This window comes from Heliangelus exortis, chromosome 1, assembly GCF_036169615.1.
Source record: "Heliangelus exortis chromosome 1, bHelExo1.hap1, whole genome shotgun sequence".
NCBI lineage: Eukaryota > Metazoa > Chordata > Aves > Apodiformes > Trochilidae > Heliangelus > Heliangelus exortis.
In genome coordinates, this window is record NC_092422.1 from 66,113,171 (window position 1) to 66,127,142 (window position 13,972).

Genomic DNA, 13,972 nt, shown 5'->3' on the forward strand with positions numbered 1-13,972 from the left:
TCAAAATTCATTCCACACCTAGACTGGGCATTCTGGTGCTTAAACATCTCCTGAAGTGAGAAAGTGTTAGGGGTGTCAAGCACCTGTAAGGAAGCTATTTCTTCTTATCCTGCTTTAGAAAACTGCAGACAATTGGTAATTTCCTTTCTTTTCCCCAATGAAAAAATTGAAATATTGAAATATTTACCACAGTGATTTTATCCAGCTTTTCTGCACCAGACATTCCCACTCTTTTTGACCTCTTCATATCTGTTTTCTAACACTGCCAGAGATGTGCTTCCCTTTCTATTTTCTCCAGGGATCATGCTTGTGTCTGAGGTAATACCCAGGAGCGGAGCTAATGGAGTCAATGGTTGGACTCGATGATTTTAAAAGCCTTTTCCAACAAAAACAATTCTGTGATTATCAAGCCCAAATGGACCTCCTGCCTCTGAATCCCAATGGAACTGTCCTGTATGGATACTTGCTCCTTTTGTGGCTGCTTGTCATTGCTGAATTGTTTGGTCTGTCACAGTGCTTTTGTCCACTAACATTGCCTCATCATAAAGTTCTTACAATGCTGTTTGGCCCTCACTGTAAATAAAAGATTACACACAGTCTTGACTCCTTCCTGAAGCCGTAGGCCACACTTTCATTTACATACATCACATATCTACAAAAGCCTGTATCCAGTATCCATCTGTGAACTGCCAGTATAAACCCCTCCCAGTACAGAAAATCTGGACCACTGCATCTCCAGATGGTAACCTTTAGAACAAGCTCAGAGTCTGTCAGATCTTACACAAACCCTGCCAGTGTGGGTTTGCTACCCTTGTCTATGGCTGGAGGTCCTGCAGCCCATCCTCAGAACTTCCCTTTCTGCAGGAAAGAGCTTGGATTTATTGTGTGGAACAAGCTTATCACTCATTAGCCTACTGCCCACAAACCACATCCAGTCTACTGACCACCTCCGTGCCTCCCTGTGGTTCTTTGAGCACTCTGCCCAGCCCTTGTCAGGCAAACACCAACACTGAAACTGCTGATGAAGGAAAGGCATGGGGGGTGTGCAGCAGAAACCCCGTCAGCATCTCCTGTCTCCATCTGTGGGATGTGTGCCCCTGGGGGGATGTGCACAGGGAAGGGAAAGCAGCAGCCACGGGGCCCAGCCTGGGCAGAGACCCCCAGAAGCTGGGCAGGAGGGGCTCAGGGACAGAAACCGACAAGTAAACATGATTTTTAGGAAGAAATACCACTTATAAAAAAGTAATATGGCACGTGCCCCCTGATCTCACTCATTTTCTCTCCGTTTTCACAGGTTGTTTAGCAGCAATCAGATGGTTTTAGAGGTACTAGGAATTTATCCAGGCAACAACGTAATTTTGAACGTGGGAAGCAATTTTTCTCTCAGTCTTCTCCAATTTCATAATGGTAAAGTTTTAATAATAAATCAAACCAGCATTGGTTTTTAGAGGGAAGGAGCATATGCAGAAGGCAAAGGAGCACTAGCAAACCATTCCTCATTTGCAAGGTTGAATCCTTATCCTTCTCAGACTAGGAATTTGCATAAGAAAGCCAATTAAGAGCAAATTCCATTTTTTGGGCACTTCAAACAATGGTTCAAGAATGAGGACTGGCTACTCAGCAGCACTGTAAGTCAGGACACAGGTGACAAGCATTTCGCACTGTAAAGCTGCACCTGAGACTCTCCTGTTTGGATAAGAAAGCAAAGAAGGAGGCTTGAAAAACCTTCTTTTAGGTAAGTTCACTTAATAACCAAAACTGCTGCCTTACAAAAAATGTATTTCATTTTTGCTTTTTTTTGGAAGACAAGCGCTGATCTTAATTTTTAATTATCATTATTTTTTCCCTAAATGAATTAGAAAACTTCTCCACATTACAGCAGTTCATATGCTCCTAAAATGGGGTTTGTAATTCCAGAATGGCAGCTGAACAGGGACTCAGTCCTTGGGCTCATGGCATTTGGGTATGATTCATCCATCACCTCCTGGAATCTCTTTGATGAAGCTGGATGCCTACGGGGTTCCAGTCTTATCATGGCATCAGGACAGCAGATGACCACATGAGACGTTCTGTACTAGATTCTCCACTCTTTATCTCAGGATAAATCCGATTCAGAAGCAAAGATAAAAAAGGTTGCTTAACGCTTTGGGGCTTTGCAACATTTTATAAGACTCAAAAAGGACTCTCATCAGCAGGCAGAGCAAATCAGGACAGGACACAAGCTGACTTCTGGAATCTCCAACGAGACAGAGTATCAGGACAGGAGTATTTATTACGAGAGACCTTCAGCATGAAACAGGCACCTGAACCTCAAATATCAAAACTCCGTAGTAGTTTCACCACTATTTTGAAATATCAAGTATGTCTTAGGAAAACTGATTTCACTAACACAGTTAATATTTAAAATTCACAGAAATTGTAACAGAAGTCAAACGCACACATTAAAAAAATCCCAAAACAATCAACTCTGAATCGTAAAATATTCAATATTTCACATATGCCTATCGTAATAATTAGTGAAGAAATGGTATTATACCACCTTCTACTGGGTTCTTAAATAAAATATCAATGCTCTGGCACTACTAAACCTTATTTTCCTATTTTGAAAAACTGTGCATACACTGCCTGTTAAACACAGAGTACCTGCCTGAATGCTACATGATTTCAGTGAGTTACTCAAATGGGCCACTCCAGATGTACCAAGTTTTATGATCAAGCCTTTTAAAACGATCTCATTTTCTCAGAGCCCAATATTGCCATACTCTTCTACTCCCATTCAAGCACTTGAAGAAACTCACCCCTTACACTTCCTCAGAAGCAACTTTTTTCCCAGGTGTCCAAGAACAAATTCACCATTACTGGCAACAGTATCATTAAGAACAACTGCATAAACAAAGTGTACCTAATTGCTACCATTAGCCTGCTGTGTAGGCTTGCTCTGAGTTTACTACAGCTCGTGTTCTGCCTACAATAATCTATCTACTATAGCTACATATTGCTGGAGCAGCACCATCAGTGCTTGGTCAACAGATGTAAATGGCAGAAACGTTCCTAAGTAGAGCCATAGATCCCACATGAAAGCTGCATTACCATTAAAAACACCTACAAATGTCTTTCTGTGGCAGAACTTTTATTTGGAGGGAAATTATAACTTCTGCATTTACATGGCACAAATTATATACAGTACACTTTCCATGATAAGAATTATGGTGCTGTTCACAGAAAGGTATCAAATTTGAGATAAATAATGCATAAGCTAAAATATACAAACCAGGGGTGGAGGTGAAACTATTAGCCATTTTTATTATCTATAGAAGAATTTCAAGGAATAATGTTAATTCAATGTTCAAAAATTTTTAACAAACTTCTAGTAAAGTTAATTGAAATATTTATAATACTATTCAGTTGTTGCACAGTATTTCCAATATACAATCAAGAAGATGCACAGAACACAACACTTAATATGAAAAAAACCCTATTGCACCCACAATTTCAAGGTTTCATTGCCTTTTTGGATGCTGCACTACCATATTTATATGAACATTTACAACACTTCAGTAAACACAAAGTTTCTAAATGTAGTGCAGCATTATGGGAGGCCACTTTCAGCTCTTAAAATAAATGTTAAATGCCCATAAACTGTGCCATTTATTCTAAGCTGATGGTTTAAGCTGTAACCCTTAATTCCTACTGAGAGTAGCAAACACACTTTCCCCACGTTCAGAACATCACCACTCTTCTGACTATACACTCTATAATCTCAGACCTAAACTGTCCTTGGCTTTATTGTCGTTTTGGCGTTTTGCCTCAGTGCTTGTGACAACTATCACTTCTATTATGTTTTAATGTCCTGTTAAGTAGTCCTGTGTAGAATCTGAAGCAAAGGAATCTGCATCTTCATTATCAGAATCATCACTGCTGTCATCAGCCGCCGGCTCTCCTGTCAGCGCTATCCGGGCATAATCGTCCGTGTCTATGGACTTGCAGAAGTGAATGGCATATTTCAGTTTTTCCTCTAGTACTTGCTTACAGGAATACCTGGGCAGCTTCAGGAGAAAGAAGCAAGTGTACGACTCGGGTAGGAAGTGGTCTGGGGGATTGTATTTATCCAATACCTGGTGAAAACAAAAAGCGCCGTATCTTTTACTCACTATCCGAAGCACAATTAATATCAGAATAATACTTGAGGATTTTTTTACTGGTGTGTTAGACTTGTGATTCTGAAAAGACCAGACCCATTTTCCACACACTAGGTAAATAAATAAAGCCGTATACAAGTGTCTTTGATTATGATTATGTGTTTGGGAACAATATAAAGAAGATTGCATCCCTTTAGCAAATACCTAAATATGATTTGAAGATTGTGGTTTTTTTAATTTAGCTGAAATGAATACTGAGCTGCAGTAAATGCTCAATAAATGCCAACAAAAGCAGCTGATGACTGACAGTGGAAAACTATCAAATTCCAGAGACACGAATGGCTGGGAAATGAAACAAATATCCACTTGCTCAAGTCAAGAGAGAAAAATATGTATGGACATTACAGGTCTCTGTTGCACTGTCAAATCTCAAATGCAGTATTACATAAGCAGTCTAATACCACCAGCCAATTTTTTTTTTTAAATAAAAACCCAATGCCTCATGTCATACACCTTACCTGAATAACAAAGTCTCTCCCTCTAAAGTCTGCAATAGTCCTGGGCAGCCGTGTTCGGCCCCACACGAAACGCAGGAAGAGAGATCGCTCGGTATTGGAGAAGGACTCCATCACTTCCCAGAACCACTGTATCAAGGGAGCAGTGGGCTCAATTCCTTTGTAAGTTGCTACAGATTTCAGAAGGTGAAGTGGAATATCCGGGCTTCCACACACCTGAAAAAAATAAAGTAGAGTGATAAGCAAACAAAAGTCTAATCCAAGAAATTACAGGTTACTTGTTCCCCTCCATTCTCTTAAAATATTTCATCAACTTTTACATCGACAAAATGAACATTCAATGCATATTGAAGTGCTATGCAAAGCCTCTTAGTACAATGATACTAAACGCACATCTTCCCAATTATTGGACACTAATGAGCCTTTCCCTTAAACTACTTCATCAACTTTTATATTGACAAAATGAGCATTCAAATATTTGAAGCGCTGTGCATAGTTTCCTAACTGGGGGACAGTAACAAACCTTCTTTCTCACTCCTGTATCACATAAAGAATTTAACATTTTACCTGGGACTAATATCTCCAATTCATCTCCTAGGTCCTTTTGTGGGTATGTTTAGGGTTTTTTGTTTGTTTGTTTCCTCCAGAAATAATTCATTACATCACTGCTCAACTACATTAAAATAACCTTATTAACACCAAAAGGGCAATTAAACATTTTCTAGTCTTTCCTTTGACAAAATGTTTGCAAACACAGAGTAAGCACCGCAAAGAGTATCAAAGGTGAGTTTTGGATTAGTAAGTAAACGAAGGTCACACTAAGTTAGTCTAACAGAGGTAGCAAAAAGGAAATTTATACCATAGTTTCCAGTTCATATCCTGTAAACAGTGAAAGCAGAGGAACCGGGACAACACGGGCCATCCCCTCACGAACTGCTGCAACTTGTTCGTCAAATTCGTGAAGTCTGCAGGGACACATTTCCAGAGTTTCTGTGAATGTCATTTCTAGCCCTTATTTCCAGCAAATACTGTAATACCAAGTAAAACTTTAAGCTTTCCCCTCACATCTCCAGCTACGTGGCAAGGAACATTATTAAACATTTGACACACAAGATACCTGACTTATAGCTGCTTCTACACCAATCCATGTTGCACAGCAAGCTCAGCATGGAGAAATACCTCTCAATGTTTAGGATATTTTATTTCCAGTATTATTCATGTGCTGTGCCTGGCAAGAATAAACCATTTCCTATTTGGAAACAACATGCTCTTGGGAAAAGAATGGCTGTGCTTTGAAACTCTGCCCTCAAACATTCCCAGACATTATGGTAGAAGAAAAATGGGTCTGAACTGAAATGTGATGTCTGAGGACAGGAGCTGTTTCATTTCAAGGCAGACACAGATAAGTCTAAGACTTATTATTATTATAACACTTACATTATTATTGCCAATTCTGCTGCCACCAATGATTTGTGTTTTGTGCTTTTTTTTTTTCCCTGTCAAATAATTTCTGAGATGACTTACAGAGCTCTTCAGAGCAGAGATTCACATCACTGACAAATCCTCCCCTCAGGCTTGTCATTACCAAAAGAAACAAAGATGTCAGGAGAAACTTGATCTTAATGCATCCACTTTTTTCTCATAGATTATACTCGGGTTCTAGTTTTTATCTCAAGGGCTTCATATAATTAAAAAACTTGATACTTAACCCAAACATTTAAATATTTCACCCACAGGGCTTTTAACTGTAAAATGCTTTACAACTGCTTGTGTCCTTTGAGGATAGCCAGAACTGACAAGAGAGCAAAATCATTTCTTCAAAGGAATGTAACATTTTTATGTACACAAGATCATTTACCCATTCCAAATGAAATCCCTTTCTGCTGTCAAAAATGGGTTTGAGTATTGTTTCATAACCATTTATAGAAAAACAAAATAAAACCCAAAGAACTGTAAGCAAGCAGTTGTTGGCAGACACTGTAACTACAAACTAAAAAGCAAGTATATAGCAATGGCACAGTCCTACTCAAGTACCCTCTAAGGAGTTAACTGTGGCAGAGGGAATAAAACAACTATGAATCTGCTTCTTGTCCAAATTATCTAAACTTCCATAGTGCGACAGGCACTAGGGCCCCTGTTTCACATAACAAGATGCCTGTGGTTGCTTTGTAGATGTACTTATCTGGATTAGCTACATAAGCATTTAATAACCAAAAGCCTGTCTTCCCTAATGCTAAATAACTGTTTCCCACTGATTTCAGTGCAATGTTCAGCTTTTGGCACCCATGGGTCAATTTCCTTGTCTGTGTCTAGGTGTCAGACTTATGTTATGCTGTTTGGGGAATGAACGGATTGGTTTGTGCATTCCAACATGGATAAGAATTTATGAGGAATTCAGCTGGGACTGCTCCTGACTGCAATTGATGATTTGAAAAAGTGTGAGAGCAGTAGTACTAAATCTAAGCTCTTTTCATAAAAAGCTTAATGATTGAGCCCAATACATTATATCACATAGAAAGAACTAGATGGAAGGGGCATTTCTCCATCTGTAAAAGTGGCTGCCAAAACTGCTCTGTCAGGACAGCTATTAAAATCTAGAGACAGACCTGCTAGTATATTTTTTTCCTAAAATTTGTTTCATCTTCTCTCCTTGGACAGATCAAAAGAAATCAGAAAATTAATATTAAAATCACATGGAAATATTAAAATACTTGTACATAGAGGTAAAGTAGTATATTGTTTAAAAGCTTTTACATATTTTTAAAAGAAAATGGTTATTCGTGTCAATAATTTGAAGGACTTATTCAACAAACCTGTAGTTTATTGCCAGCCTCACATACTCAGCTCTGTTATCCAAGGTAATATGGGTATACTTGGAACTCAGCTGAATATCTTGACCACTTGCATTAGGCACAGTGAATGGGAGGCTCATAGCTTCAAACTCTTCTGAAGTAGCTTCATTGTCTCGAATGTACATGAGCCCAGGAATAAAATCTTTATCAACCTTTTGAAAACAACAAACCCAAATTAAAGTTGGTTTACTAAAGTATACAACAGCATCTCTTGCATATCAAAAGCAGCGTGTCATGTATCATCTACCAAAAAGCATTGTGAAATGTCTGACCATAACCCATCTAACTGAATTTCAAAGCCATTAAATGCCTCAGTGTTTTACAGAAAATGTCATCATGTAGGGATGTGGTGGGTGCATGTGTTCTGGATTTCAATCCTCTTGAGCATTTTCCAACAACCTGCACTACATAGGAAAACTGGTTTAAAGCTTAAAAACGTAACCAAGTCTATGAAGTACAACGTTGATTTTGGTACAAAAGGAATCCCCTTATTCTCAGGTAAATGTCTCCATGCTTTTACAGTAAGTTCATTTCCATTGCTACATGACACTATTTGAGACAAAACTCTTCTTTGTAGCAGAGACCCCACTCTAACTACACATTTACTGAGCTCAGTGAACAAAACGTTTGTGATGTTCAGTGTGTCAGAACAAACCATTTCAAGTAGTACTTTGAATAAACTCTCTTACTCCAGCACAACCAACCAGTTCCTGTATCCTGGCACAACGGACAGAAACAACTACAGAAATGTCTTCTGAAAAGTAGGAGTTTGACCACAAGCATTTATTTAGTCAAATTCATAAGAATATCTGAGAATGCTCTAGAATTCAAATAGCTTATTTAACTACTTGTAAACAATTTGTACCTTTACAGTTTTACAGTGAATACAAGTCAACCTTACATACCATCTCAAAATGTAAAAGGACAGTCAAAATACACATATATAGAAACCAGGGCAGCAAAACACTGGAGAAAAATTTACACTAGAAGCTGCTTGTCTTTAAGCTATACCCTACTCAGAAACTTCCTACTTACCTCACTGAGATCAGCAATTGTCAGGTTCATTCCTGCAAGCTGTTTCCACACTGGCTCAGCCAGGTTGAGGCTCAGAGGGCTGCCAGTCCGAATAGCAATGCCCAAAAGTACACCTGTAAGTTCCAACAAAACATTTTTAGGTTGTGGGGGTTTTTCTTAGATTCCCAACATTCTGATCATGCAATGCAAGCAGAATATCAGTGTTGCTAATTACCAAGAAAGCGAAACATGTTCATATGCAAGAGTGACTTGGCAGCAGGATTTAATAGGAAACAATCTCTGTTTGCTCCAGATTCATCTCTTCCATTTGGTGTCACAATTAACAGAGGGGTCAGCCCATTCTGAAGCTCCTCACACATTTCTGCTATTGATTCACTATAACCTCCTCCACAATCATCCACAGATTCACCTTGGGGAAGGAAAAAGGCTCACAATTAAGTGTTCTTTCAAAAATTAATTGAAGTATTGAAATAAATTATGTCTTCCATGGGGATGGACCAGTAAGCAGAAGTTTAATGAAAGCTACACTGTCATATCTGTTCATATGAAAACCCTTTATGCTTTGCTTTATACTTGGATATTTCCAGTTTATTGTAAATCATACAACATATGCCAGTGTCAAAAAATACTATTTTGCCTGAGCGTAACTAACATTTTTGTGTTGTACACAAACTAAAATAAAACAGAACACAAGTAGAACAAGAAAGTCAAAGCAATGCAATTCCTAAGGGACATTTTAAGGTAAATATATTTTATATAAATTACACAAAGTAGATTGGATGGTCTTCAATCTAAAATACTCTTCCTCCAAAAAATCACAAAGTGATATGTGAATTGTAAAACTGGCCAGGATTATTTATCAGTTCAGACAGCTGAAATACAGGCTTAGATTTGCAGAACATTTGTTGTAAGCAAAAGAGTTGCCTCTGGAATTTGAGGACAATATAGAGACACTTTCACTTATATCAAGGTTCTTTATAAAATCACTTAAAAAGGCTTTTTTTGCTTCCTAACATTTTAAGCACCTTCCTTTGCCTACATACATACATTGTTTTCCTATGTGTCTTTTTTCCTTCATGTCCTCCAAAAAAAAAAAAAAAAAAAAAAAAAGTAAATCTGAAAAAAACTAAAGTTAAGTGCAAAACTGGGGGGGTAAGGAATGAAGGAATGGGGGAATGTAGAGACTCCTCTTACCAACAAACTTGACTTTCCAAACTCGATGAGGAAGTAGAAGGCTATCTGGGCTAAAGGAACTCATTTTAGCACACATCTGTCCAAAAACTGACTTTGTACCATCAGGCCCAGCCAGTCCTCCTTTACTTCTAGAACGTTTCACCTGTTGAGCAAGCACATTATACAGAGGACATATTTCAGCTGGCACCACTGTGCAGGATCAGACCATAAGGTTTCATAAAATTCTAATGTGTTCAGTGAAACATTTGCAGAGGTCCACAATGTACCTTGTATAAATGTAACATATACAGCGAAAGAATCAAATTTAAAACTAGAGTTCTACAATATTTTTCAGTACTTTCTAGTATCCATCCTTAGACACAGGGATCACAGACTCCTGTTATATACTGTTATTCTTCAGGTAATGATTCTGATCATTTGAGTTGACAACCCTGTGGGCTTTCTTCCATAGATAAGGAATTTTATGTTCCCCCATCCACCAATACCTTACTTATCTTTAATTTCAGACACTTTATTGTTCACCTGTCTCTATTCAGCATATATCAGTTCATCTTTAAAGGAAAATGGAAAGACAAAGGAGTATCAATGATAAAATTTGTTGATTAAAAAGTTTTCATCTGGTATTTATGAAAAAGCAGGCTATGTCTAGGTAAATTAATGTTTTTCTGGATCACAAATCCACTTAGGTAATACATCTCTACTCATACATTTAGCTGTCAAATCTGTGTAAGTTTTTCATATATAAGACAGGTCGGAGGCTGTTGCTGTTGGCCAAAAAGCTTAACATATGTTCTTTGTATAATCATTAATGTTAATATTGACATATGCATGTATGCTGCTTATTAGAAGACTCTAAAAATTAGTTAGTAATATGAAAATACGTGTATACACACACAGAGCAATGTGTTTCCTAGGCATCTACAGAAAAAGTGTATTTTAATATTCGATTAAGATCTGCAAGAAATGGCATGCAAAGAAAATTTCAAGAGAAGCACACAAGAGAAGCACACAAAGTGGATAAGAATAAAAAAAAATTTTCAACAGTTTGAAGATGAAAGAAATGGAAATAAAGCAGAAGGCTGGAGAAACGCAGTATTTAGTTCTGCAGTTTATATTCTCAACCTGCCCTGGCTGCAAAGAGAATTCTACAGTGCATGGAGTTCACCAGTACCCCTGAAAACTGCTCAGAAATAACCCAGACTCATCCCAATAACCTGTATTTGTTCCCACTCCACGGTACAGTACATCTCAAAATCCAGGTGTTCTGATGTTCCATACTTTTTAACACTTTGGAAAAATCATCCAGCAGACTTACTTCAGGCTGACACATTCAAGTCCTCCTCTTGCATAAGATAATCTGTATCAATACAAGCTGCTTTTAATTCAATGGATTTCTAAAAAAATGGAATGCCTAATGTGGGGGGCCACCTTGATAATTTGAGAAACCTGGGAGATAGCAAAAGGCAGGGTCCCACCCTGCAAAGCAAGGCTCACCCAAGATAGCAGCAAGGCAAGGCCTGCTGCCAGGAAAATAAAGAGCAAGGCTCACCACCAGAAAAGACAGTAAGGAATTTGGAGGACACCTTCTCTGAATAAAGGGATTATGTATTCTTCTAACTTTTGGCCTTAACCAGGATGGTTTCATTGTGGGAGAGTGCTGTATCTTATAAGCAATGTCTGTAGCCAGCAAAACCATGATCTTTGTTTATTGTGTTTTGCTTTTAAAACAATCCACCTTATCATGATGTCATGTTTTCTCTGCACTACAAAAAAACCACTGCTGATGAGTAAAATCACACATATTACCACCAAGTATATGTCTTGCCTGGCCTCAAATGGTTTTCTCTTCTCTAATTTTTGTCTCACTGCATTCACAAGGACCTGAAAAGTTTAAAGTTGAGAAATCACTGGGTCTTCTCTTAAGAAAGGCCTGAGAAAGCAGTAGTTAATTCACTGTTCTTTCAAACCTCAGACCTAAAAACCAAATTGATGATGTGACAATAAAAAAGCAAGCAATCCTGCCTAAACTGAATAGGCTGGCATGCACATTTGCTAATATAGATTTGATTTAGTATTTACTTACTAGCAACACAGAATTTTCATCTCATCTGATCATTTAGATGCAGGAATGGTTACAATTTGACTTTTAAAAAAGCAATGTAGGAATGCCATGAAGGATTATGGCCATTTCTGCCAGCACCTTAATATAGTGTTTGCTGACAAAGACAGATGCCCATATTAAAATTCATTACACTATTACCAAAAGTAAAACACTTCACTGAAAAATGGCAACAATTCATAAAAATATATTTAGGCCACAACCCACCACAAGTGTTTTAACTTTTTATTGTAGAGGTCTAGAGCAATCTTGCTCATGCTTCCAAATCCTTTCATTTAGACACACAATAGGTGTCCTGTGAAATCCATTTTATTGAATAGGCTGAACAGGATCAGACATAACCCTCATCAATACATGCCAGATTTTGCAGCATCTCAAGTTTCTAAAATACAGTTCCAGTCTTCTTGCTGATAACTTTTTAGCATAAAACAAGTTAATAAATTGATTAGAGCCCAAGAAGGATTTTCATAAAACAGTCTATCATCAGAACATATCAGCTTGTGGAAAACCAACCTGGACCAGAGAGAAATGCAGTTCAAAAGCAGCACACAACAAAGAAGTGTGGAAGAATCAAGTTAAAGAATTTGCCTGAGCAAACAATCATTTATTGAGAGCAGAACCATTGCAACAGAGCTGGGGGGAAGGGGAGCAATCAAGTCAATCTGTAATCTGGTTAAAGCATTTTGAAGCAATGAAGACTAAAATGTAAGTTCTTTCTCTGAACCTGAAGGACAGGTATTGTATTTCTGTCAAGCAGCCTGAGAGCCAAGAGCCTGAGACACTGGTCAGCCTTTGGGACTCCCTTCAATGCACCAGAACTTTGGAGAAATACAGTATCTCCTAATTTTTTGGAGATGCTATGGAATATGTGTGGAGAGCAATACACTCAAAAACTAATAAAAAAGTTTACAGAATGATGACAGCTTACTAGTTGGAATCAGCTAAGAATGAGAAACACATAGAAGACAGATCTATGAAGAAAACAAACACAATTTAAGGATATGTCCTGAAATCAATATCCTGAAGAGGTAGAGTACTATCAGTGTAATAAATGCAAGAGCACACACATGGTATCACTTGTACCTTGAGGTTTAGCTGTGCTCAAACCAAAATGGTAAAAAAAAGAAAGAAAAAAAAAAAAAAAAGAAAAAAAGAAAAGGAAAGAAAAAGGCAGCATAAAAAGAGAAGGAGTAGAGAAAGGCTATGCTATGCAAGCTTAGCTCAATCAGTTCAGGTAAAAGAAATGAAGGGTGTCATGAAATGAAATGAGTACATTTAATAATAGAGAAGACAATAACCAGGAAGGAGGAAAGTTATTTAAACTGAAGGGTAGAATTCACAAAAGAACAAATAATTCATTCATTGATATACTGTGGCTACTTTAAGATCAGATTTATTTTTAATGATCATGCCAGTGAAATTTCTGTAATTCACACTTAATAAGGAGCTCTCATAAGGAGAACAAAATTATCCTGATATTAAACTTCACATATCCATGTAAGTGTGACATTCCTCCCATGACACTAGAAAACCTTTGCAGATTTACAGTCCTGAAAGTAGATATTCTCTTCAGCAACTGAAATTTGTGTTTCCCTTTTAAATCAAGGAAATTCCTTTCAACTCCTGTGATAGTATCTTTTGTCCAAAGGTAACATATGATTTGACAGCACTGTGAATGTGTCTGCCTACAGGTCATAACACACTACCCATTTGACAGCACACAAGCTACATGGGTACTGTAATACTATGTAAATCTCATCTGCTAGTAAAGAGGGCCAGTAAATGAAGGTGAGCACTGGAGCCCTGCCCAGACATGTAACTAACTGCTGGTTCATTTTCTGGCTCAGCCTTCAACTTGGTTAAATCTAGGACAGACTTGTGTTACATCAATATTTTGTTTTCCCTGGAATCTATGAAGAAGGGATGCTCTGTAGCTACCAGTTCTTCCCTAGATTTCAAGACAGATTCAAGTAACAAACTGGAATACAAGAGAAAGCCTATCTTGATTAATTACCTGTAGAAGGAGGACACTAGGAAATGAGCCCAAAACCTACTCAGCTGTTTCCTTCTTGAAGTTAAATATTTAGTACTGCTTTAATCAGACTTTCTGAATTGACA

General features: G+C 37.8%; 2 protein-coding genes across 2 annotated transcripts in view; one reads left to right on the top strand and one right to left on the bottom strand.

The window, feature by feature from the left end:
- LOC139797453 (magnesium transporter NIPA2-like) overlaps positions 1 to 13,972 on the top strand; it is a 286,983-nt gene that overhangs the window by 105,906 nt on the left and 167,105 nt on the right. The window lies entirely within an intron of this gene.
- HERC2 (HECT and RLD domain containing E3 ubiquitin protein ligase 2) overlaps positions 3,114 to 13,972 on the bottom strand; it is a 110,414-nt gene continuing 99,555 nt past the window's right edge. The window contains 7 exon segments of the mRNA XM_071746686.1: positions 3,114 to 4,115; positions 4,658 to 4,870; positions 5,514 to 5,619; positions 7,468 to 7,658; positions 8,542 to 8,654; positions 8,756 to 8,950; positions 9,736 to 9,877. Coding sequence (XP_071602787.1) covers positions 3,843 to 4,115; positions 4,658 to 4,870; positions 5,514 to 5,619; positions 7,468 to 7,658; positions 8,542 to 8,654; positions 8,756 to 8,950; positions 9,736 to 9,877 — 1,233 coding nt within the window. The 3' untranslated portion in view covers positions 3,114 to 3,842.